The sequence below is a fragment of the Epinephelus fuscoguttatus genome, linkage group LG11, assembly GCF_011397635.1.
Source record: "Epinephelus fuscoguttatus linkage group LG11, E.fuscoguttatus.final_Chr_v1".
Taxonomy (NCBI): domain Eukaryota; kingdom Metazoa; phylum Chordata; class Actinopteri; order Perciformes; family Serranidae; genus Epinephelus; species Epinephelus fuscoguttatus.
The window spans coordinates 18,180,903-18,208,385 of record NC_064762.1 but is presented as its reverse complement, the minus strand read 5'-3'; the positions used below and the strand labels follow the sequence as shown (position 1 = coordinate 18,208,385).

Here is a 27,483-nt window from a genome sequence, read left to right as displayed (position 1 = left end):
ACCCCTTTTTCTTACTTTAATGTTCGTGGAAGGCTCCTGGCTTGGCATATTATTCCTTTTATCTAAAAAGAGGTGAAAGCTTCATTCTGTGTACCTTTCATTAGCTATCCACTCGCTGCAGTCCTTGGTCATGAAATAGTATAATTACCGTCATCTCTGAGAGAGAAAAAGTGTCCTATTCCTAACCTCTCGTATTATACATGCAGTGATAATAGCATTCTGAATATTTTCTGAATACTCATTGATTGTCTCCTATGGTGAAATTCAAGGGTGTCTTATGTAAAACCTGAGACGTTTCAGTTTGCCAGCTTGCTCTCCATAGCGTATTTGATTAACTTACTCATTACAGGCAGGGATTATGCACTCAGCTATGGTCTGGCTCTGATAAGAGTGTGTGAACCAAGTTTATGGCAAGTCACCGCTTATTTTAAAAGGTGCAAAGAGTTCCTGCCTGCATGTCACTATTTGAGGTGTGGCTTAAAGTACAGCACAGTTTCCAACTCAGAGGTCAATGCAGCACACAGCACAACACACAGCAAATAGAGAATAGCTTGTTCGTCATTGCTACAAAGCTAAAGTTCGTCATTGCTATTGATGCAAAGAAAGTTGCACCTACCTCAACTAAATTACCTTCCTTTTGATATGTCTAATGGTTTACACCCTCTTCACAGCAAATGAAAATACAGTATCAATCATTTAAAGAATTATTCCATTGTATTGCAGTATTCTCATAAACACCATTGTAAGCTAGGACTGGGACACAGTTTTTATAGCTAAATATTTTTATTATGGTAATTATTGGTGAGGATGAAAAGGCATCAGTTTCGTACTTATTTAATAGAATGTTTTGTAAATAAAGGTTTTAAATATATTGTCTAGTGGATGCGATTTTAATATGCTGTGTGTTAAATTAAAAGGTGCGTGGCCTTCATCATTTGTGTGTAATCATGGTCTAAGGCCATTCTAAATTTGTTCACAAACAAATTCAGGAAAGAAAATATTTCTGAATCCCTGATTTGTGTGGAAATTGTTTATACCCGCACAGTTGTAGCACAGATTTGTGCTTACGTACTGTTTGTGAATGAGGCCCACTGAGAGGAAGTCCAACAAAGCAAGAATCATATGCAGTCAGGTGACCAGACCAGTTTTAAACACTCAGAGTTTGGTGAAAAATTAAATTATCACCAAACTGTTTGCCATAAATGTCCTTCACAGTTTATGACTTTGCAGTTCAACCCAACCCACCTTAGTTAACATAGTTATGCACGCACAGTTTTCTATGCAATGATTTCCTCACTTTAACTTTCAAATTAAATTGTTTTGGTAATCTAGCCAAATTGTTGGTTCGTTCACCATTGGAATTTGTTGTCACCATGTAATCATGTTCCCAGATTTCAGCACTTACTATAGTGTCTACCATTTCTTATAACCCAGAGAAACAATGGCTAAAGCTGCAAAAATGGGACCAAGTTGCATCAAAATTGGTTTTAAATCTATAGTATGTATATATGTATTATAAGTGGCAGCAGACCTTTTGTCTGTAATAGTTTGGCTCCAGGTATATTCTTTTTAAAGTTACGTAACCGCTGGATGTTAACGTCACAGAATGACAGCCTGAGCACTGCTAGATGTTTGGACAGGGGCTGAATCCATGAATAAAAATGGCAAAACGTCAGCAGTGGATAGAAAGCCACACGTGGAGTCACCATGCCACTAAACTTTCTCAGCCAAACTTTATTTGAGCTGTCAAACTGGCTGTGGAAATTACAGTCACTCTGGCGATGGAAAGGACTTTTAAATAACAGTCTGCCATCTTTTCTTTTCTTTTTTTGTGTGTGCTTGTGTGGTTGTCAGGTTTTAGTCTTCAAGGCTCAGGTTGTGTTTCAGGATCAAGGTGACAGCTGGGCTTTGGCAAGACCTGCCACCCCTTTTCAGATCACAGAGATAGCACGTAAAGAGATCGACATACACACACACACACACACACACACACACACACACATTCAGGTACACAACAGCAGACAGCAATAGCCATTTCTCCTTCTCTCCCTCCATATCTCTCCATCTGTCTGCCAGGCTTCTCCTCTTCTCTGCTCCCTCCATCTCCTCACGGCCCTCCCTTATTCCCGTTATCAGATAGTAGAGACTGACACATCTGTGTTCCACCAGTGATTGTGGAGTTTACAGCGTGGCAGACCTACAATAGCTGAAGATCTAATATATCATGGCAGATACCACAATCTGTGTTTAGATTAGCTTTGTTGGAAGCTGCTGTTTCTATTTGTGTTTACAGTAAGCTGGCTTTTTTTCTCTCGCAAGTGCATTTGTTACCACCCAAAGGCTGTTTGATGTCATCTGACCTTTATTCGTGAGAGAAGACAATGAAACACTGTGGTGGCATCAGTTCATTAATTTTACTGCCACATATTTAGTCAAAACTGACCTAAAGGGTAAGTTTGGTATTTTACAACCTTGACCCCATTTTCCCGTGTTTCTGTGTCTAAATGACTAATGGGAAAAACTATTTTTGAAATTGGTCCAGTATTGAACAAGACAGGCTGCAATGTAAACCCTCAGGGTATATGTGTGCTGTAATTTTAACTCCACTAAAAGTTGTTTTTGCCCCAGAGAGGCCAGGTTATTAGTCCAAGTGTCTGACAACATGATGGAAAGGATCCCTACAGACTTAGACCTTTTTGTGAAAGAATATGACCATTTTTGTTTCATCAGACACCACCCCGATATCACTGGCGCCTAACACTTCAGACCCCATTTAAATAAAAGGTAATTTTCTCATCCTGAAACACTCACACTCACTCATTCAAAGTAAATAGCAAGAAAATAAAACTCACAAAAACCATCTTGGTTCATCTTTCCACTGTTCCAACAATTCCAACTCTGGTTTGGTTGAAATAAACCCTTAATTCACCCAGTTAGATGTGAAAACATGCTGCAAATTACTGTTGAATTAAATGGAGCCTAGTGTGTTTGGCTATGGAGATTTCAGGGCTGTTTCTGGTTAAACAAAAATGAACTTACTCTTTAACAAAAAGGTCTATCTCTGTAGGGATCCTTTCATAATGTCGTCAGACGCTTACAGTAAGCCCCTTTACACTGCACAAAAACCCACTCACACTTGCTAATATCTGGCTTTTGTATTAAATGGGAAAGATTACAATAAGCATTCACTCCCAGGTCAAATAACTTTGCAGTAAACTTGGGTATTTATTAAATACCCAAGTTTACCGCAGTTATTCATTCAGAGCTGGAGCTGTTAAATTTTGTTGGCCCCAACTCTCATCGACTTTGACCGGCAGTTATGGAAATACAACACCTTGGTGGACTTGCTAATTTTATCTTCTTTACCAGAAAATACAATAATGAGCTGCCACAAATTACCATCCGTCTTCTCACACATCGCACTTGTGCATCAATCCAAATTTAGTCGATATGGAGTTTGAAAGGCAGACTCAATTAGCAAGAAGAATATGAACAAGAAGTAACCATCGTAACATTTTAACTGTTTACTAACCTGGACTTTCCATGACATTGAACATGACACACCAGAAAAATAAGAAAGGCATACTTGTCTGCCTGCAGAGCCGGGTACACTGCTCTGGTCTATAGGCAATAGAAAAGTAGCCAATCGCCTATTTTTAATAGGTGTTTTTCTGTGTTTAAAAAACCCACATACATGCTCTAATTTTGGTGGAAGTATTATAATATCAATCTGAGCCTGTCACAGGCAAAAACAAGCACTTTTATTGGACGTACATTGAGTGGCGAACATGCCCTGAGTGGTTACATTGCAGCCTGTTTTGCCGCGCCCGGCTACAGTCCTTGTGCTCAATACTGGACCAATTTTAAAACATTTGTTCCCATTAGTCGCTCAGACAGAAACACAAGGAAAAGGGGTACAGGTTGAAAAATACCAAACGTACCCTTTTAGACTAGAATTTGAATTTTTGGCAATTATTTTACCATATTATTATAACTCTTCTTTAGGAATGTGCAGTTTTCCTAATAACATATGAATTTGTCACAGACATTCAGAAAACTAGACATCTAATGCTAAAGCAGGAGCAATTAATCAGTTGAAAGCTAGCAGGAGAGACAGGCACAGCTAAACCTAACCATAAACAAAATTTACTCAATGATTTTCCCCAGCTGCCATCTGTAATTGAAAAATATACATTTTGATGCAATGCAGTCTTGGTAATTCAGTTTGTCTGCCACATAACTTAATGAGGCAGTGGCTAGACTCCTGCTGAAAGGTATGTTTAGCAGAGGAGCAGCTTTTGAAATCACGGTTCAATGCATTCAATTAAAGATGCCTTCACTGATTTCAGTTTACTGTTATTTATAGTAGACACACACCTAACAAAAGAGACAGATATTTAATCTCTGTAGTGATGGACTTTAAATAATCAGAATGACGTTTCTCTCCTTAAACAGATTAGAATGGTGATAGAACATTTTTGTAAATACCGTCTCCTCAGATCTGCTTTTTCTTTTACTGTAGGTCTTCTGTAGTTTCTTACATAACTTAACACGCCTGAAGGGTGTAAAATGAAGGATTACAAACATCCCTTTTGTTCTGCAGTTTGTTGGCCAGCCTGAAAACTTTAAACTTTTTTTTCTCAATTTCCGTGCTTCTGTAGTTTCTGCTCTCTGTTGAGCAGAACTGTTATATGCTAATTTCTAAGCATCCATTCCAAGTTCCAAACATAATGATTTGCGGTAAGTAAGTTACCATAATTCTTTTAAACTGCAAAACATTTTTTCAGTTTCCGCATCATTCATGTGCTGAAAAAAGACCTCCCTGCACAGCTGAACAGAAGGTGAATTGAGCAGACTAACGGGGACAAGATGTCTGAGCTCCTCACTCATCACATAACTCTGCACTCACTCCCCACAGGGATGACGAGCATGCCCTGATCCTGCAGTACTGTCAGACGCTGGGTGGGGAGGGCTCCCCCTGCAGTCAGCCCCAGAGTCCTGCCCAGATCCTGCAGGCTGTGGAGAGGGAGGAAAGAGGCGAGCTGGAGCGGATCATAGCTCGACTGGAGGAGGAGCAGAGGTAAGGCATTACAAACGTGAATCCATGTGGAGAGAGGGTCATTAAGCCCCAGAATATAAGGAAAATATCACTTAGGGTTGGACAGTTTTCGTAAAATGGGCAATCAGGTCTGAGCTGTGGTTTCTTCAAGTTAACTAATAATGACAATAGTTATATGGAAGCAGAATTTTCCACAGTACATCAAACTCAGTGTTTATCTTTTCCTTTTCATTGTCGCTCTGATGTTTGCTCACAGTCTCTTGGTGTCATTTGAGTTCATATGCTCATTGTCACACTCCAGTGCACAGTACATAAACATCCACACACTTCCCGTACCCCTAGTGTGTCCCGCACGCCAAGTCCTTCCCCGGTTTGATTAGTAAATGGAGATGGCTTAGAGACAGACTCGCTCTACAATCTATTGTTGTAGTGGTGCTTTTGCACAGCCAGTGGCTCGACTGGAGTGATTTAACACTGATTACACACACACACACACACACACACACACACACACACACACACACACAGGCACTCGGGTAGAGTGAGGTTGAGAGAGAGATAGCTTTATACTGCCAGACTCATAAATGCCAACTTAAGTAAAGCACGGCAGCTTATGGTTCTGCACTGAGAGAGGGGAGGGGGGGGTGTGAGGAGGGAATGAAGCGAGAGATTTGGCAGGGGGTCCTTTATGTTTGTCTATCCACTTCAAATAGGATTTCACTGAGAAAGCAGAAAGCAGAGGTAAACATGACTGTGGTATTTTTGTTTGGCCCCCCACTGTGAGGGTTCAGGAAGGAGTCTTTTTTCAGGGCTCTGCTTAAAAGTCGCTCACTGATAAGAATAATAATACATAACCACATTTGGTAGTTTGTTGTAATTATGTAATCGTAGTAAGTATCACACAAGAGAGAAGCCTTCCGGGGCAAACAGTCGCAGCGTTACAAAAACAGCACAGCACTAATATTTATAAATCTTGACAACAATATGTAATAATTAAATTAAAGCCCAGTTCTCAGAAACATGAGTCCTCTGATCTATTTATACAAGACTCCCTGGAATACATCACTGTCAAGTTAATGGTTACACATTGCGACAAGTCTCACTGCTAAACAAGCAAGTAAAATATTAAAAACATTATTTTAAGGGACCCTTGAATACTTATATAAAAAAATAAAGCAATTACATCAAATCAGATATCTGTCAGATATAATAATATGGTCTCAGTTTATTTAATTTGCTCTAAATCACCCAGCCCTATATATCCTATACAGTAGACACATGCATACTGACACCTATGTTTCTGTTCACAAATAAAGTACATCGAAAACATGTATACATATACAGCTCAGATACGTACCTTTTGAACTGAGTATATAAGGGGAGAATGACAGTAACCTTGAGATGGATAGAAAATGAAAGAAAAAATCATAATGTGTCTTAGTTAGGCCACAAGTGAATGCAGCATAAGGTGCTGGCATAGATTCGTTAAGTCTCTGGAACTCTGCCGGAGAGATGAAAAACATTATTCCTAAATACATTTGGCGTTTTGATGATGGCGGTGGAAAGTGCTGTCTAACACATCTGTCCAAAATCACCCACAGGTGTTTAACCTGGTCTAGATCTTGTGACTGTTAAATTCATAACATATGATTCACATGATTCTCATACTCATCAAAACATTCGTCGCCTATGGATGGAGGCATAGTCATCCTGGAAGAGACCACTCCCATCACCACTCATTTCTTTATGGTTTTCCTATTACCCAACTGTAGTTTTAGTCAGGTTTTGGGCCACTCACAGGCACCAGAATAGCTTCACTGCTCCTTGGCAGAGATCATCCAAGTTTCTCACTAACTCTAACTCACAATTCTTCCAAAAAATACCACTTTATTTGGTGTTTTTATGCTGATGGTGGTGAAGAGCGTTGTCTAAATTGTCCCATAGGTGTTCACTTTGATCTCTGTTACATTACATTTATGCAAGCACTATCCTCAACCTTTTACTCTGCTACATTTATCAGACAGCTGGAGGTAATAGTAACTGTACAGATGAAGATTTTATATACAAAAATAATACAACACTCACAGGGGCTGCAGAACAAGTACTTTTGATATTTTCAATACACTACGATACAATACACTACGATATGATACGATACATTTTATTGTCCCGTAGGGAAATTAGTCTTGGACTCAGAAGCTGCACAAGTATTGCTGCCTGACAGTGATAGTCCAGAAGAAATGAAAAGCACACACCATAAGGACATTTTGCTGATAATATTATCTCATTTTTGCTTCAGTGAAGTTTTAAATGTAGGACGTTTACTTGTAGTGGATTATTTTTACTTTGTGGTTATGCTACACATGTTAATGGCATGAATACTTCTTCAACCTTAGGGTTTGACGGATTCATTTACCCTTCTTCCTTCTTTCCCAGGAGCCTGCAGAGGGAGTACGAGCAGCTAAAGGAGCAGCACGGCCAGCGAGGGGCCCCTGCTGGAGGCTCTTGGGAGTCAGAGGGTCCTTTTGCCCATCCTGACGAGGCCGATCTTCTAGCTGAGGCCAAGCTGCTACGACAACACAAGGGTCGGCTGGAGGCCCGCATGCACATCCTGGAGGAACACAACAAACAGCTGGAGTCTCAGCTCCACCGCCTCCGACAGCTACTGCACCAGGTGACAGAACGCTTCACGCAGATTTGTTGGGCAGTTTTATCCCGAGAAGCCACAGGTTATGGCTGAGAGGAGACAGAGATAGATATTCACAGACTCCTACTTTACAAAAAATAGTCCTCAGGAAAAAAAATGAATCAGGGTTGTTTCTTGTTGTTGTGGGCTTTTGCCTGACAACTGCAAAGTGGACTTGTTTGAAATGGAATCAGACTGCAGCTGTGAAGAGGCCATTTGCAGAAAGAATGGCTGTAGTTTTGGTGCTTAGCAGACAGAAAACAACATAGATGTTGTAAGTTGTCTTCTTATAGAAAAGGACTTAAAACCTGACGTATCTTAATCACAATTACTTGATATAAAAGCAAGTTAGAAGCATTTGTCAGCTTTAAAAAGCACAGTTGCAGTAACATGGGAGAGCTAAGATTTTCTCTCAATACACAGTAATGCAGATTACAATTTGTGGCAGAGTTTACTCTGGTGATTTAGTCATGATTTTAGTGTTGTTCTTCAAAGTAAATCAAATCAAATCATTTCTTCCAGAGGAATTCTGATTTCTAAAGCCTTAATTTCTCATGAAGTTCTTTTCTTTTTAGTTCATTAGGCTTGTTGTTGGGGAGCAGCAGGGCAGCAATCACAGCTCACAGACTCTCTCACACACACCAGCTGGCAGTGCAACTCATAAAATACAAAAACTCATTTAAAAAGTGCAACGCTCATACCAATTGCCTCCAATAAATTAAAGGATTCTTAAAGTCATTTAAATTAATCATCAACCTAAGTATGTACTTGTGCACCTATTAACCCCCATGCAGGCATCCACACTTGTTTAAATACAAACGTGCTGACACATTTACTTTTTATTTTTGGTTTGTTGTGTCTTTGAATAACAAAGCTGTTCATCAACGCTCAGATTAGATCCTAATCATGTCATTACCATTCCATCCAGGAGTCCAGCACCCGTCTCCAGCCTCTCTATCAATAACTTCCAGATTTGTTCATGCCCAGCCTAATTGCTCACTGAGGTTGGATTGTTTTGTGCCAAGTGAGAAATGCACAACCCTCAAGCCAAACAAACAGCAATCCCGACAAATCAGACTGAGCAAACACAGGAGCAGGTATTGGCTCTCTGGTAGCTATGGCAGCACAGTAATAACTCACAACAAATATGGCCCGAGGAAGGCAGCTGATGTGACTCGGCAGATTTTTAATGGATGAAGATTAACAATTTGACAGAAAGAAGGGTTTTGTGCAGCCATTGTTTACCACATTGGAGATTTCCCTCCGTTTGTAGACTTCAGATACATTGTTATGTAGTGAGAAAATTCAGAAATGTTTCTTTTCAAGTTAAAGTCTTGAATCCTGAAAAGTAGAAGTACTCATGAGGCAGAGCAGTGGCCCCTAACAGTGTTATATTATCATATATTACTGTGTATTTTTAGGTTATTACTGAAACATTATATTCATTCAGGACTCGGGGGGTACACCCTGGACAGGTCACCCGACTATCACAGGGCTGACACATAGGGACAGACAACCACTCACATTCACACCTACGGACAATTTAGAGTCACCAATTAACCTGCATGTGTTTGGACTGTGGGAGGAAGCCGGAGTACCTGAGAAAACCCACACTGACACAGGGAGACCATTGCAAACTCCAGACAGAAGGCCAATACAGAAGTAGTTATAACTGTCAAATACATGTAGTGAAGTAAAGTGGAAAATAACATAAACTAAACATGCAAGCACTTTAAAACTGTACTTTCTTACTGTACTGCATGATGTGCCAGTTGTTGTAGAGCTGTATACAGTAAACTGTCAAAGTCTGTCTATAAGATACTGTTTCCCTGTATGTACTTAGTTTAGCATGAACTTTTTTCTGCACCATGTCATCCTCTCCTGTGTGTTTATTGCATTCATAGAGTGAGTCTGATGCTGATTCCGAAAGACAATACATGCACACACTAATCGCTTACACAACTACCTGCATACACTGAAACGCCCCCACGCTAAATAAGAACTTCTGTCTTCTGACATTTAAGTCCCCGGAGTCCTGATGATATGTCAACATGTCTCTCCATCAACCGAGGCATTACTGCCGAGCTGCAGAATAATAAATCCAGCCAGCCTGATGCACGCACTAAATTCACACTCCTGAAGGCTGACCAAAGCCCTGACCTTAGCTATTCTAAGAGGAGCCTCAAGACAGTGGCTGTGCTCGAGAGACGTTTCCAACATGTTAGCCTTTACTGGCACCAGGGGCACCAGGAGATGAAGGAGAGGAAGAATAAGAGGGGTGACGAGGGAGGGGAGGGAGGCAACATTGATTCGGTTTCTTGCAGCTGAAAAGCTGGAGGGAATGTGGGAGTCTGCCGTAAATGTCACCAGACATCAAGTGCTCGCTAGTGTGCATCGGAGCAACAAAGCGTGTTTTCACCAATTGATCAGCTGTCCACAGTGCGTCAGTTACACAATCCTAATCTGTATCTGATCGATAGAGATGCTGTTTTGTTAAGGTTTTTTCTCGAAGTAACTTGGCTTTTTACTGTCATTGAGTTCTCTTTTTGTGTGCTTGACAAATTGCTTTTATCAGATTTTTCTTATCAGCCATGACTTGAATCTTAATTTCAATCATAAAGAATGAAAAAAATATGATCATCACTTCATCTGTGGATCCAAACCAGCGATGAGGAATCCAAATTTTAAACAACTGAGGGCATGACAATTTGTTGTCTTATTTTAGCGGTGACATTACTGTTTCCTGTAGTGTTTCACAGCCAATCAGAGTGCTCGATGCAAAGTGCTGGTCAAGAAAAGATGGTAAAAACAGCAATTCTGCCCTTTGTCTTTTCATTGATACCCAAGACACGACAGGTTTTCTGTAGTCACAGTGGATAGCAGTGTGATCCAAAAAAGCCAACCAAAAAGCAATCTGTCACAGACAAGACACTGTCCAATACATAGTTAATATAAACATTGCTAGATTACTGCAGGTCATCTGCATTCACCGTCTTACTCTGCAGCACCTGTGGCAGCTGCATTAATGTCAGTCATATCAGCCTCGGGTGAGATGGATTTCCAAATGTGTTAGACAGGAGACCTGTGGTTATAAAGGCAAGACAAATACCCGCCTTCTCCCTCAGTGAGGAAACTTATATTGCTGCTTTGGATATGGACACAGTGTGTATAATGTATTATATGGACACAGGAATATCTGCTCTTGTGGCTGGATGACATGACTGTCAATCGTTCATGCTGGCAGTGCAGGAATTTCTCCTGTTTCACTCAGTAAAATAACTCTGTACTTAGCTAGAAAACTAAAAAGCTAACTATTCAAATGTCTATTGAGGTCTTTGAATGTGATTGATACGGCAGCATGTTAAACTGAAGTCGGGACATTGGCAGAGACGTGTTTATGAGCAATGTTTTTGTACACAAAACAACAGCCTCATTGTGCCGCCCTCTGGTATTCCCTTGTCTCTGCCTGGCGCTGTGAAGCACAGCTAATTTTGAACTTGTCAAGCGGATGCCAAGCGGAATAATTGTGTTATAATAATGGAGTTTTCTTTTTTTGTGTACTTTCTTCCCTCTGTGTGTGTGTGTCTCTCTCTCTCTCTCTCTCAGCCGGAGATGGACTCAAGGGTAAATGGAGTGTCCTCTCCCACTGTGCAAGATCGAGGGCCACTTACTGAAAACTCAGGTGAGACACTCAAAAAGCTCAAAAAGACTTGTACGCTCCGACACAAACACTCATACTTCCATTGATCTCGAAATATGAAGACCTGTCCTTGGAATTCAGTCACTATTGCAGGAGCTACTTTTTACAGCGTTTCTTAGCAGGTACACTGAATGTTTGCTTGCACGCTGTTTCTTTGCAAATGGAAACTTGTTGCTCTTTGTGGTTTGGTACCATATTAAAGTGTCTGTGGTAACTGAAATTCAATGTGTGTGTGTGTGTGTGTGTGTGTGTGTGTGTGTGTGTGTGTGTGTGTGTGTTCAGATGAGCTGCTGGACTCCCACCACAGCAGCTCTGACCTGGCAGATGTAATGGAGCAGATTAACAACTCCTTCCCTGCATGCAGTCGTAAGTTTCCTCCTCCTCCTCACTCCCACCGTGTCTTCCTAGCCTCCAAAGGCAGATTTGTGTTTCGCCACAAGGACGCTGGTCAGCAGAAAAATAGTGCATGTCACTCCATTTAACTGTTCATACTTCATCCCTTGCAGGGGAAGTTCATGTGTAGCATTTGAGATGAGTGAATTAGGCAAGTTTGTACCTTCCTTGTATCGCAAAACACCCCCCCCCCCCCCCCCCCCACACACACATTTAAAAAATCTGGAAGCAGAGACTATGCAGCATTTCTGCTTGAAACATGACATAAATGATTCATTAGTTATCAAGACAGCTGCCAATTAATTTCCTGCCAATTAACTGCTTAATGGACTGAATGTTCCATCTTAAAAAAAAGGCAGCTAAGCTTAAATCTTCACTGCTATTATCTAACCTTTTAGATCATTAAAACGATATTAAATCAGAATCTGTAGATGTTTGTGCGTCTATTAAATTTGCAGACCTGTGACTTGAAAATCTTAGTTTGTACAGCACCAAAAAATTGCATATCCTCCCATTCCTAGTTAGTACTTTTCACATATATGATGTCTTCTATGAGGGTCACCATGCATGTATGATGCAGCAACGTCAACCGAAATAGAAACAGGACGTTGAGGCAGGGGAGAAACGGTGGCACTTTCCTGATCCAATCAACACAATCAACAATTTCTACTTGACTAATCCTCCACCTATTAATTGTTTCCTTGACTTCCTCTCACTGCCTCTGTTGATCCCTCTGCCTTTTCCGTCCTCTTCCACCACCTCACACACTGCTGCTCTGCATCCCACTTTTTACCTCATACCATCATCCGGCTTTGTTTGTGAGTGTATGTATGTATATGTGTGTGTGTGTGTGCACTGTGAGCTGTCATGTATAAATGACAGCAGCTGGAGCAGCTGTTTTCATATCTATAGTCATGAATTCAAAAGGTCTTGTCCTGTATTTCAGTGAAGAGTGGTATATTGAGTATGCTTTTTCAAAAAGTGTGTCTGTGCTGTGCATGCAGGTGCCGCTGCATCGTGACTTTGTGGTTTTGATTATGATGAAATGCTTTCTCAAACACATAGATTTTTAAATACAGCCCCAAGGTTTTTCTGATTATCATTTAATTTTGATATTTGATATAGACAGAGAAAACCTCAGACACTCATTACTCTTTATAGCAGAATTTGAAAGGATATCTACCTCTGGCAGCATTAAACAAATAGGAAAATAAATAAATGTGTTCGAATAGCGAGTTAGAGCTCACTGACTTTAAATTGCATTCGAATTTTTAGAGTCAAAACTCCTATGAGGGCTTTAGTTAAAAATCCATTCTAATCTGGCAGATGCTTCAACGTTATTAGCATTTGGTTCCTGCACAGCTCCGAGGCACCGGGACTGAACGGCACATTGCTGAGTGTGTGCATGAATATGTGAGAGTCTGATAATTTAGTGTAGACTTATAAAAACAGAGATGAACCTGGGAGTTCAAGCGTTTAACTACTCTGTTGTCTCTTTGCTTTGTCTCCAGCAGCCTCGAGCCTCTCTTCAAGACCACAGGTAAGACGAGGTTCTCCTGCACCTTAAGATACACAACACCTTTATAAATCACTCTGTATTTCCAGCCTCATGGAAGCTCCTTTGTGCTCCACTGTGTGTGTCTTTCACGGGTCACTATTTGAGTAATTGGTACAGGTGAGAGAACTTTGAGCAGAGCTACATTTTAGAGGTAATTACAGCTGCTGCCACAAAAGTAGTCCCCTCCATGTAGCCTTCACCTGCCTCAGCCTTGCACATTTGCAGGCCTGTGAGAAAGAGACGGCTAATGGATCTCTCCGGAGTGCCATTAGCTGCTCCTCTCATTCCCCCAGTCTGAGGCCAAGGTGCATTTTGGGACAGCAGTATTGTGAAAGCAGTCGCCACTGACCTCTTCCCGCTGTAATTTTTTACCCCACTCTGGTGCTTCTCTGCTCACACTATTCTTTTCTGTCCCTCACTGTATTTTTAAACTGCTTGGCTCTTCTCTTCACACACAGCTAATGCCTTTACACACCAGTTTAAGTGCTTATTTGTTACATGAATCCATCTGTGGTGGCTGTTCTAGGAGACACAAACTTTCCCTTTAATTTCTACTCTACTCTTTGATACCCATAATGCTTTAAGTTAAGTTGGGATCTTTTGAAGTGGGGTTGTATGGCACTACTATACATAGTCAGTGTATTATCTACAGTTGACGGCAGTCGGCATGCTCTCAGTTTGGAGAAGCAGGCAGGAGTACTGACAGGAAACCTAAGAAATGTGCACTGTATTTTAGCAACATAAAAAAGGCACAGCTAAGAAAATAAATATCAGTGTAAGTGTGCGCTACATTTAGAATATTCTCTCCCCTTTATGTTTCCGTCAGACAGTAATATCCAACCGCTAAATGAAGCTATTACATCGCCCTCTTCAAAGCATGACTCCATTGAAAAAAACAGTAATTTAATATCACTGAAAACAGGAACTGCTGCCGGAATCAGTTGGTTTGTTTGTGCATTTAAAAGCATCAGCTCAGAATCACCAAAGTTACACAATAACACAAACAATCTACTTGGCAATAAGCTAAAATTACTGTCTTTGCCAGTGGAATCTGGTGTCTTTAACGAGCATAAATAGGGAACTAAAGCCGTTGACGACTTCCCTGTAGGAAACGGCTGTCTGCGACAAGGTAAAGTGGTGAAAATATTTCAAACATAGCGTACACTGAAACTGATATTGACTTTTTTATGGAGCCTAAAATATGATTTGCCGCTGCCTTCATCCACAGCAGTACATTACTTAGCTTCTGTGGCAATACTCCTGTCTGCTTCTCCAAACTAGGGGCATGCTGACCATCTATGGATAAGTATGTCATACAACCCCAGTTAAATTGATCCAAACTATCACTTTAACTTTGAGCTTTCGGCGTTTTACACCCCTGAATTTCATTTAAGGAACGTTTTGAAGACTCTATAATGCCCGCAGTACATGCTTTGTATCCAGTACACTGAAATGAAGTGAACCAAACTTCTTACGTCTCTTCAGTCTGCTTTTGCTGGTATTTAGTTGAGTCATCCTTTCACCTCTTCTTTTTCATTGTCCTTGGCAAATACCGTGCCATACACTCTCTGTTGGTTTCCACGCAAGGGCATGGGTGAATAGGTTTGAGTGCCTAATTCCATTTCTGAGGAGACAGCGATGTTTTGTAAAATCTCCCCTGCATCATCCACACCCACCTCCTTCCTTTCCTCCACACTGAGCTCCTAATGGACTGTAACTGGCTTGAGGGACTGCAGTCCATTTACCAGCTTTCAAACCCGATTACTCCGGTCGAACCTCTGATATTTCCACACAGTGATGTCTTGATGAAGAGAAATGAGGCGGATTTATCTGCTCCGCTACAAGACTACTAACTTCCAGCGGGCCTACTTGAACCCAGACATGCACCTATTGCACCATTGTGTTGTAAAAGGTACCATTTTTGTTGTCATGATGATTTTATGTTTGTTCCTTTGTTTTGCAGGTGATGTGAGGACTGTCACCACATGTGAGTGTGTGTGTGCACGCAGCAAGTGTTGGAGGAGACAGGACCATTCCTTAACACACAATCCCCCCCGACCCTAAATCCCAAAGACGCACAGGACCAGACAACTTAACTACTTTTACCACCTTGTCTTGTACTATGCAATCTGTACATTTTATGAACTGTAGATTGTACCTGAACGTGGTTCAACATTTGTCAGTGATTTGTTTAGATATGCAGATGAGTATATGGACACGGGGCTTTGTATAGTAAAATATGCTTTTGTGTTTTTGTTTTTCAGAGGGTGGTTTGAGATTTGTGTTTTGTTCTTGTTAAGTTCGGCCCTCACTGGGAATCATACTGTTACATTTTTTGTCACTCTACTGCTTTGTACCCTCCAATTGCAATTATTTGTCAATGGAAGTAGCCACAGGTTTCCATGTTTTGGAGCACACACAGTTCCTGAGTAATAACATCTAATGGCCCAAAGGATCGTTTTGAAGACGTCACTTCTTAAAGCATCTGTTTTATTTTGAAGATCTATCTCGTAGCATGCTTGATGTCAAGTTCCCCTTTAAAGCATTGATATGCCGGCAGACTTTGTGTCAACTGCGATTTGTAAATGTAAACTTTACCCCTTCTGTGCCTATACAGTTTGTCATTCCACGTGTGGAAGACAGAGATAAGAGTTGATGAATGAAAGTGGGATTCTGTATAAAGAGAGAGGTTTTGGAGAATAAAGATTTAAATCTACAGTTGTTCTGAAATTGGGTTTGTAAGAGGCCCGCTGTCATCATGTAGAATAGTTGTTTTTTTTTTTAAAGATATATGTTCAGAAATCAGAGGAAAGCCATGATTGCCTTGCTACCTCAGACTCATAGACACAGTTTTGTTTTCGTGGTTTGTAAAGTTGTTTTAAAACAATTGTGATCATTTACAGAACAAGAACAACCTGGTTTAGCATTCTAAGCTTTAGCTTACTGTATTGGTGTACACTGCAACGAGGAGATACCAAGTAAAAAAAACGTTACTATTACTGTACCACAATGGGTCTGTGGCCTGCTGAAGCTAGCCGCCCGTTTTGACGAGTATTACTTTCTGTTGTTGGTTTTTCCACTGGCCTTCTAGCACTGGTCCCTCACTGCGTTGTGTTGTTGTGCTATATGCTATCCTGTAAAACTTGTGAGACTGAACAACACTACTATAACCTCCTCTGACTGTAGACTAATGATGATGATGTTGGTGATGATTTTAATGATTCCAGTCATGATGAACCATACCATGGCAGAACTGTGTCGCTTCTCCTGAGGTATGTAAAATAGATTGACCACACTACGTGTAATATGGCTACGTTTTATTCTAAATAAAATTTTTATAACAAGTATGCATCTGCTCTCCTGTAATTATTATGAGTATTATTTTACTTTGTGTCTGTTGAAGGGTTACTTTGCTGATTTTCAACCAGTTTTGTATTGTAACAATGGCTGAATCCAAACGTCCACCCTCTGGTCTGGTCATATATATGTCATATAGGTTGATGAATAGTGACGAACTCATCTGTCTCTGCAGATAACAAGATATAAAACCCATGTATAGCCATTTATAGCCCAGGACTATAGCTCAATAAATTGGGTATTACTTACATTAGAAGACCTTGGCCAATTTTTTTGGCTTGTTACACTGCACAGCCTGATAGGCTTCAATGATACAATGTATTTTCAGTCCCTCTACAGCCTATACTTCTACATATTTCTGTTTCATGATGTGGCTGAATATTAATTCTAGCCTACACAATTCAAGTAGCCTTTTAATAGGCCTAAATATCAATAACTATTTAACATAAGTTTTTTTTTTGTCCATTCCAGACTTCCCAGGTATGCGCCCACAAAGTCTGCAAGTGCGGTGAAGTCCAGACATTTGGATTCAAACAATATTTGGGTAGTATGTGTAAATGAACTGTGGTAAACTTACCTCTATCTTACCAGCGCCCGGATCTCCCTGCTCATCTCTCAGCTCAGATCTACTGGCTGATCTGGCAGATTTTTGCTGGCTTTTAGGACTGTTGCCCGACCTAGGGATTGTACTTCTGCATCTTTGTATGCCTGCCACCACTGACACAAAGAGTATCGAAGCGGATTGAGAGAGACAAGCCCTCCGCTCTCTAAACACAGATCAAACTGCAGAACTAAGCCATGCTGATCAAATATAAAGCTTCTGTTACTGTATTGCCTGTTTTTCATCTACAATGTCTTCAGTATTATGTTTTAGTGCACTGTTTGGCTGTAATACGAGAGCTTGTGAACAGGAAGTGGGTGCATACTGTTTCCTGTATTGTAGAAATAGAGGCTAGGGGGGCATCGGTAGTGTAGTGGGTAGTGCCAGTGCCCCATGTACAGAGGCATTGCCTTGCTGCAGCGCCTGCGGGTTCAAATCCGGCTCGCGGCCCTTTGCTGCATGTCAGTCACTACTCTCTCTCTGTCTCCCCGTTTCACTCACTGTCCTGTCATTAAAGGCAAAAAGCCCACAAAAATAACCTTAAAAAAGAACAAAAAAAAAAGAAAAAATAGAGGCTGGAAAAACTGAGGTCAAACAGTAAAACTAAGCAGTGCTGATCAAATATGAACCATGAATCTATTACTGCAGTGTATATTCCTCGCCTTAAACGTTTTCAGTAACATACTGTAGTTTAGCTTATGTTTAACTGTAATTAAAAATTGTTTGCTATGAGCATAGATGTGGTGCATCAAGCCAAAAAGTTCAGGTTCTCCAGGTATAGTATTAAATTACAGGCATTTTCCAACAGAGCAAGTGCAATTGAGACTTGTGAGCTGAGCAGCTAACTTGCAGCTTAGCCTCCCGCTAAAAGTGATTTTATCATGTGGCTTTTCTAGACTTTGTAAGTGGTATCAGACTGGATGGATGAAATACTGATAGTGAAATTAGTCATCTTGCGGAGGTTTTGACACTCAAGAAAAGGTATCCACTGATTTACTGACGTCTGGGGCATACTTACCAGCTAGCCGCCATACTGTTTCCTGTGTCATAACGGACAGGCTTGCATTACATCACCCACCAGCAGGAGTGTTTAATTGTCCAGTGTGGTGCAGTGCATTCTTGTAGTTGTAGGTTTTCTACCTCTTGAGCAAAAGCAAAAGCCACAGCCCCCCTCTCTCTGTTTACTCTGGTCACATAACACCAATTTAAAAAGTATTTGCATCTTCCTACTGCATAGACAGCTCAGTTATATGAAAAGACCATCTCTCTGGCAGTGAAATAGCTCTTTAGTTTAATTGTTAGGACTGTAAAGGTGGATTGAGGCTGTAAATATTTAAAGGTAATATGGATGAATCACTTCAAAGAACTGAATAAACATGCATCAGAAATTCACCCCACTACTTTAAGTGTTTTCATACGCAGCACTCGCCTTGCATTTAAAACCACCCACACCTGCTTTTCAGAAATACAGGCCTCATTACTGCCAACTCCTCAGTGTCATCCAGCAGGATTGTAGCATTATTATAATATGAAATGAATTGATCATACAGCAGGCACGCTGAGCTGTAACTGAAAACTCCAAATGAATGATGAAAGGTAATTAGCCTCGTCTCCTTTTACTCCTGCCCTTCAAACATTTATTTTCATATGAGCAGCATTGCGCTCTCGTGGCTGCATTTATTAGTTATTTTTAAAGGTTGTGTGATGTTCAGTTAAAGATGTTTACCTTGGCCTGACTCGGCCGTGCTGTCGCTTATTGCTGGGTATAAATCAAATATGACCACACGAGTCATTTTATGCTGTAAAGTCTGCTAGTTTTAGCAACCTGTCAGACTTAATTTCATCCCAACAGGAGGTTGTCTGTTCTCTTAAGGCTGCAGTTATTAGATCACACCACATTCAAATGGGTTGTGTCCTTCCTTTAACTGCATAAATCATAGTTCAAAAGAAAAGATCACTAACATCTCAATCCCCAGGTCGCTGCCATATTTATTTTTGTTGTGACGTGCAAATTCGACACCATTTAAAAGCAGTGCTTCTCAATGCCAGGTTTTGTCTTGATAGCACTCCCTATCATCTATGGTCCAGTTGTTCCAGAACACGCTTCAATAATGCAACAGTAGCCAAGTGGTAGTGCACCCTAATTGGATCTGGGGCTACTATATTCTGACTCACATCCTCTGGGCTCCCTGAGGTGCTTTAATTAGTCTACCACTCCCATTTCTGTAATGCACTGCAGGAATCAGCTTGTTTGTAAGGGCAAAGAAGTTTCTTAAGTAACAAACTGGCACACAAGGGAGAGGTGGGACTTATTCCTTACAGGAGCCTATTACATAAAGAAGTGCATCAGTATTGTTATTAATATTAATGTGAAAATTAGGCTATATGTGGAGGAGGATTTGGTTTAATTACTTTAACAGTCTAATGTGCTTATATGAAACTTGGTCAAACAAGATTGCATAAGATATCAGCAATCTTTGCAAAGTCTATTAATCCTGCTCAGACGCAGCTCCCTGTGACTTCGCACATTAGACTGTCAAGCTCCAGTGAGGTGCAGTCTGCTTGCTAGGCTGAGCAAAGATTAATATTCTGCAGTTCAAGGAGAACACAATTCATTTAGTGGATGTTGCAATAATTATGTGACAACAATGCGAGTGAAATTCTCTTACACTCCAAATGGAGGTCAAAGGTCAGTCTCTGCTACACAGCAGTGCAGCCCCTGGAGCTGGTAGGAAGTGCAAGATGCTTGTTGACATGGAAGATTCAACCTTGGGGAACTCTAATCAACAGCATCCTGCAAGCCATGTCCTCAGTCTTAATCAGCCATAGCAGCCTCATGTGGCTGTAATGCTCATTACACACCAACAAACAAAACTGTTGAATGGGTGACGGATTAGGCGATGAGGCAACTTCAGTGAGGCGAAAAATGCGATGTTTTGCTTGAGGGCACACTAAGCTCTGCTGCAACCTAAATCAAAAAGTTGACAAAATAATCTTAACCCAGTGTCTATTTAGTAACTGTCTGGGAGCTTAAATTGCATCAGCAGATGACGCTGACAAATTGTAAAAGACTGTCCATTTATCTTAGCCCCTCTGATGACTTTCTGTTGCCCACGTTGTCTAAAAAGTTGAGACTGAAACTTTATTTCTGACCATGGAAACAGCAGTAGACAAAATAATCTCGATTGCTGTAGAGCGTTCAGTCATATTCATTCCTCAGCAGATGGAGTTGCCCGGTTAATGTATAAATGTCCCTTCATTTGAGCACTGCAAGCACTACAAGGAGGTCTCAAGGATGGACATTTCTTAATAAAAGGTCTATTTATTTAGGTTTATTTATCCATCAAAAGGTTTATCTACCAAGTTTTATTTATGCATTGTTCATGTCAAGTGGTACAACTCTGAATCCTATACATACACATCCATTATGTCCAGCATGGGGCTAATTAGTAAGACTTTTAATTAAGCAAAATCACACTCGAGGGAGTGCTGTTGTAGCCTTCTGAATACAATAATGGCTGTGATTCTGATGTAGCAGCCAAATGCCGAAGATAATCTCAGCCATGATGATATTCAGTACAACAGCACGACCTCAAGTGTGATATTTGCTTTCATACAAGACTTCTAAAAGCACCATTTATCAGTTAACGGTAATAAGCGACAACAGATTATGATTTGTTTAGTTTATAAAATGTCAAAGGAAGTGAAAAATGCTCATATCAATTTCCCAAAGTGATGTCTTCGGTTTGCTTCTTCTGTCCAACCAATAGAACCCAAAGTTACTGTAATAACTGACAAAGAAAAGCAACAAATTCTCACATTTAAGAAGCAGAAATCATCAAATGTTTGACATTTCTTCTTGAAGAATGACGGAAATGATGAATTGATTATCAAAATAGTTAGTCATTAATTTACTTTTGACTGAGTAATCAATTCAGTGACTGATCGTTGCAGCTCTAATTTGATTGTTCATTTAATTCAATTTAGCTAGCTATTGAGTGCAAGCTGTGCATAAAGCCTGGCAGAAATGACAGAAATTAAACAGTCACCTGTGGTTTTCAATTTATGCGTCAGCAAAAGGTTTAAGTCATTTCAGTGATAACCTCCTGCAGAGACCCCTTGTGGTGTTTATGCCACAAGTGTTTCTTTATTGTCTAGTGAAGCTTAATCTGCAGAGACAGCTGCTTAAATCACATAAATGTGTTTGTGTACCCTGCTGCATATGTTTTTAACATATTAATGGTATTTGAATTAAAGTAATTAGCTCCCAGGTGACATGAAACATATTTTGATTCAGTAAATGTCTGCTATCAGCCTTGGGTGAAGGCAGTTTATGGCCGTTGATGTAGTCAATGGATTAAAACACCTGTTAGGCGGAGTGATATGTAGAAATGACCTGGTCGGAACTACTTGTTCTATCAACTATATGGTTGCAGCAGACATTTTGACTTGTGTCAGTAGAAAAAGCACAGGTGAAATTGATAACATTAAGGATGGCTGAGTTCCATTCAGTGTCCCAGTAAGTTAGTAACATTTAGCCAGCATGGACAATATCAGGGTCTCCACTAAGTGGAACGCAGCTGTCATTAGTGTCATTGAACACACCTGTGTTGCTCCTATTCTGACATGTCAAAATGTCTGCCGTGAAAAAGGTCTATAGTTGCGGTGCAGCTTCCGTCCACTGAGGTCAGTGCTGCCCAACCGCCCGCCAACCAACCGGTGCTCAAGGAACCTGCGCCATCTTGGATGCTGTTATTGGTCAACGGTACATGGAAGTAGTCCTCCAAGTTGGATGAAATACGGCTTAATTACTTGCCAGACGGTGTTTTTTCCCCCTTACATTCGGAGAGCTCGCGTCTTTAAATTCTTACCCTAAGTGTATGAATGCGTAGTAACTGAAATATTCGGCTAAATTTGCAACTGTTACCCTGGACTCAATCAACAGAAGTCACTGGTACTCTGCGCCATTCCCTGCTGATAGTTGGATGTTTTTCTGAAGAAAGGAGAAGGTCAAAGTGTTGTAAAGTGCTATATAATTTATTCCAGCTGTCCAAAGTGTGGTTTACTACTAATGTTTAATTTAAAGTTTATTTGTTCAGTAATGTCACAGCATTTTGTTATAACATACTAAGGCTAGTTTGAACATAAGCTAACGGCTGACATTAACGTCAACTGGGTAACGTTAACGGTTAGCATGTATTTTTTCTTTAAAGGTGTGAAGCCCAGAAGCTCGGAGCCCTATACCAGCATTGCCTCGCGTCACCAGGTGTCTATACACTCTCAATTTTGTCTGGATTCTGGTTCCGGTCTAGGGAGCGGATGCGGTATTTACCAAATTCACCAAACTAAAAGTGTTCACTATAGTAAAACTTTAAATTCTGGCGCACCATCGATTTGGGGTGATGAGGGGTGTAAGAAAATCAATTAACTTAATGGCTTGGGGCTTTTCTTGTAAATTATATTCTTTAAATTAAAAGTTTAACCACATTTTTATTAGCTTGGTGCTTTTATTTTTACGGAAAGGCACATCCATCGAATTCCGGATCCTGTCTCACTCGCCCTGGTTCCGTTTCCTAACCAAAACGGTCACTAAAGGCCCCAGACTAATACCAGTACGTTAAATTTATGTATATGAGTCCGTCCTATGCTTTTGTAACTGTTAATTGTTGCTGCAGTTTCATTTTCATGTTTTAGCCATATCTGTGGCTCTTGTTCGAAGATAAGCTAACGGCTAACGTCAGTGTTCACTATGTTAACATTAACAATCAACATCCTCATGTATTTTTTCTTCAAATGTGTTCCAGAGCCTTATTTTACATTTTCAGCAGCCAATTTTAAGTGTATGAGTCCCCCCCCTACTCTTTTGTAACTGTTACTCGAGTTTCGTTTTCATGTTTTTAACCATATGTGTGGCTCTAAGGGTGACAGTGTCAGTTGGTTTAGCTAGCATTTTGGTCCAGAGTGGATTATCCCTGCAACTGTTGGGTGACTGTTGAGACATTTTATACAGACAGTTATAATCCTCAGAATATGAATGTCAGCACTGTCATTATGAACATGCTGACACAATGACACAGCTGTGGCTAATTACATCTTCAGAGAGCTTCTGGTGTGGCAGGAGGTTCTTGTTTACACACATTCTTCTATGTTTATCTTTACATCTATTGGAAAGATTCAGTTTTATTGCAAAGAATGAAATAAGCCACTGGTACACAGTGAAATTATTACTTTTCAGACATGTTGATGCCATATAAGCCATTTGTCATTTGTAATTGTCTTGTGGCAACTCATTTGTTCCATTAGATAGATTAATTGACAGCTAAATATTTGATTAATTAATTTAATTTAGACCATGTTAACTCGGTTAGCTAGGAGCATGTAAACCCAGTCTCTGACACACTGTTTTGTTAATTAATTTTATTTAGAGCAAACTCAACCAGGTGGCAAGACAGCAGTGGGCCTTGTTTCCCTCAACTCCAGACTTCAGACGACAGATTTTACTGCAAAGTGTTGAAGATCAGACCAACACATACATGCACAAGTAAGTAACTAAGCACAAGTAACCTCTTGGGTGCCTATAAGGAGCTGAGCTCAAAAATTTGGGGCGCTCATAAAGAGCTTAACCAAACGTCTGATGCAATTAATATCTTAAATCCCTCTATTCTCTGTTTATTTAAACACACACTGAATCATCAAGGGTTCCCCTGTTCCACCATTTCCCCCAGTGCCTCCTTTTTAGTGTAGGTGACCTCATTGGCAATCACAGGTTTACCTTGGCCCTGCCAGTACTTTGCTCTACATGCAGAATAGACCTCACTACAGGCTCTCTCATCCTGTCTATATGAGACTCTCACAGGATAATAGACAATATCTAATCTATTTAATTGCCCTGTCCTCTTGTTCTTATATTCTTCTGAGCATCACCATCTGTGATCTGCTAATTCTCTTTGCTGTGGGTAAAAACAGACTACGACGATTCCTCCAGGCTTTGGCCGTATGGCCTCAGCTGTCCACCAATCAACCATCCAACCCATTTTTCTGGATAGGGTGGTGGTGCTGATGGTGCTGGATGTTTATTTTTTCCCTTCCTCTGCCCGTTTCTCATTCATGCATCAACGCTGGCTGGCATGCAGATCCGTTCGACAGCTGTCCCCTTTGATCAGATGCTTGGCAGGCAGCGACAGAGCTGTTGGTATGGGTGTCTTGGCGGGTAGCTGCCCCTGGCACAAGGCAAGGACGGGGAACAGATGTTGAGGAGGGGGGAGGCAGGACATTGCAGGACCTGTCTGGGATATGGTATACAGGGTAGACTCCAGAGAGTTAGTCAGGGAAAGCAAGGAAGTGATGATTACAAGACAAGCAGCCTATAGAGGAGAAGCAAAAACAGAACAGGAGAATAGCCAGTTTCTGTTTTCATTATTGCTATTTTGTCAGCAGTTGAATCTCTGTTATGCTTACGCAGTGCTCCTCTATGTAAAAGTTCCAGCCCACACAAACTTGAGTTAAACTCGTGCATGCATTCTAATGAACCTCCCAGCTTTAACAATTCCCTCGCAGTACTTATCTGCTAAAGTTTATTGTCCTCAGTACACTACAGATCCCGAGAATATGCTGAGTGCACATGGTGAGTTAGCATTAGCACCATTTTAGCTCTCTCTTTGACAATTAATTTTAAGTAGCTAACTGCACTGGACCTTCTTCTGGCAGGGCATCGACCTCGGGTTTTCATTTTGGATGCTTTAGGGGATTTTCTGGGCATTCGTCCCATATCAGCATTTTCTTCTGTGGGCCCTAAAAAAGAAATAGAGCGTAACCTGATATATCAAGCATACTTTCTTATATCACTTTTATGTACTTTATTAAGAGCCAGCCTCAGTATGGCTCAGTGCATCCACAACTTTTCAAGTTGTGACTCTCTGTCATCACTCAGCCTTCCTTTAACTTTTAATAATTAGATTCTTCTTTCAAACGTATATCCTATTTACATTTTCCCGCATCCTCATGAATTTCCTTTTTTGTTATGTCATTCTTATGTTGTCAGTCACCTGCCTCCTTTATACTCATATAAGTGTTAATTTCTCTGATAAGTTTGCTCATATTACATATTTGATGCTATAAAAAGGGGATGTGATGTCATGATTGACAGCTGTATGTTTCAGTTGGTATGCTTGTAGTCAATAGCGCTGCCTGCAGTTGGGTGGAATGAGTGTGTACGCGTGGCTCTGCTTACTGATCGCTACTGCACAGTCTCTGGCTCCAAACAATGTCACCAGTGCGAGACAGCAGTACCCATGTCTGGGATATTTAGACCTTGTTTTTGTGCAGTGGGAGGAAATGTAAATATGTTGTCCATTCTTATATACAGTAATTGGCACCCACCGATTTGCTGACATTTATCATCCGTCTTTACACTTATATGGTATACAGATACACAAACACAGATATTGTACCCATGCACTCTTGTTGTTGCAGTTCACTTATTTCATCTTTTTTTCTTTTTTATTTCTCCTTTTTCTCCAAAGCCATGATTACTGTACCAAGCTCTCTAAATGTCTCACACCATTTTGTAACAGGATTATTCATGATGCCTGGTCAGGGCCAAGGACTAATGAAGGGAGACAAACCAAAATCGGTGTGTCTGAAATTAGAGCAGTGGGAGGTGTGTAGGGAATCAGTCAGTATCTTCCAAGTTTCATTACAGCATGGACCATTAGCTGCAGGCAGGTCATTGACATTCCTGGTCACAATGTTTAGAGCCCAGCTGCCTGCCACGATGCCAGTATGAACCAATCAGGCCACTTGTAAACACTGAACAAATGCACTAATGAAATTTGATGGGCATTTTGTATCAGCTGAAAGATTTCTGGAAAATATGAAATAGACCTTTTGTTATATTGTGTATATGAAAAATAAATAATAACCACAGTGCCCGACTGCATTTTGTGCCGAACGATTGCAGTTTGATTTGCATATTTCCCAGTCTGTGTTAGTCAGAAAGTTGTCCCAGGTGTTTCTCCTCACACCCTTTACTTCCATAACAAACCATCTGCCAGAGGCAAATCTAATGCTCATCACACCTCTGTGGCTGACAGGTTGCGGTTGATGCACCACAACAGTTTGCCACAATCCTGCAGATTGTGAATGAGAAATACTCTGAATTATTAAAAAATCGCTCTTGGCCATGACGCTTAGCGCCCAGTTGCCGCAACATCAGCATGTTGATGAGAGTAATATACTGGATGAAGTATCCACCAAGTAATAGAAATAGTGGTTGAATTTTAGATGAGTCACTAACAGAAAAAATGTGTCCTGGAGTTATGTGGTCCATATTTTAAAGCTAGAGGATATTACAAAAAAAAATGTTTCCATTACTGTAGGTGCTATGATTTTTAATCACATTTGCATAATGGTAGTTTGGTGAGGAGATTATGTTCTGATGTTTCAATGAGGCTGAACTTTTGGCATGCTAAATGTGCTTGCAGGTGTTTTGCTCATTGTCATTTTCATCAAATGCCTCAAACAAGAGTGGCTGAAACGCTGGCTTTACATAGTGTTTTTAATGTTTATAAAATGAAATGCTCATGCCGACAGCAAATCCAGTAATGATTATATTTCTATGCTAGACAGGTTTAGATACACGATCCACATTAGCCTGAGGATGTGTATATAAAATGTCATCTTGTAAGTCTTCATAATGGTTCTCTGTAATAAACCCATGTTGTTAAGATTTTTCATCATCAGATGAGTAGTATACATATTGCATACCGCAGGGCTGAAAGATGTGGGAAAATAATTTAATTGCAATTTTTTTAGACCAGTATTGCAATTCAGTTTGTGATTTTTTTAAAAAAAAGTTTCTTATCTTCTGTATTACTCACTATGCACAATAATCGTTCATTTGGACAACATTGGATACAGTTATCAGTATAAAACTGCTTTGTCATATAGGCCAGACATATGTGTAATGATGAAATGAGATGAATTGGTGCATGAATTAGAGCGGCACGGTGGTGTGGTGGTTAGCACTGTCGTCTCACGTGCGGGAGCCCTTCCCGGAGTTTGCATGTTCTCCCCGTGTCAGCGTGGGTTTTCTCCGGGTGCTCCGGCTTCCTCCCACAGTCCAAAGACA

The 27,483-nt window shown here is 40.6% G+C and overlaps 1 protein-coding gene and 1 long non-coding RNA gene across 18 annotated transcripts in view; both read left to right on the top strand.

The window, feature by feature from the left end:
- The window catches only part of utrn (utrophin), a 242,980-nt gene extending 226,235 nt beyond the window's left edge, over positions 1-16,745 (top strand). For 5 of the 17 annotated variants that reach the window (XM_049591013.1, XM_049591018.1, XM_049591008.1 and 2 more), the window contains 7 exons: positions 4,919-5,080; positions 7,496-7,733; positions 11,352-11,427; positions 11,728-11,811; positions 13,350-13,380; positions 13,491-13,513; positions 15,360-16,745. In XM_049591013.1, the coding sequence (XP_049446970.1) occupies positions 4,919-5,080; positions 7,496-7,733; positions 11,352-11,427; positions 11,728-11,811; positions 13,350-13,380; positions 13,491-13,500 (601 nt within the window). In that variant the 3' untranslated portion in view covers positions 13,501-13,513; positions 15,360-16,745. Of the gene's footprint in view, positions 1-4,918; positions 5,081-7,495; positions 7,734-11,351; positions 11,428-11,727; positions 11,812-13,349; positions 13,381-13,490; positions 13,548-15,359 lie in introns of all 17 variants that reach the window. The other 12 variants (XM_049591027.1, XM_049591017.1, XM_049591010.1 and 9 more) reach the window with 10 other exon arrangements.
- Positions 16,746-22,564: 5,819 nt separating this feature from the next.
- LOC125896677 (uncharacterized) overlaps positions 22,565-27,483 on the top strand; it is a 62,229-nt gene continuing 57,310 nt past the window's right edge. The window contains exons 1-2 of the long non-coding RNA XR_007450313.1: positions 22,565-22,620; positions 23,780-23,895. This is a non-coding gene — a long non-coding RNA (uncharacterized LOC125896677). The remainder of the gene's footprint in view (positions 22,621-23,779; positions 23,896-27,483) is intronic.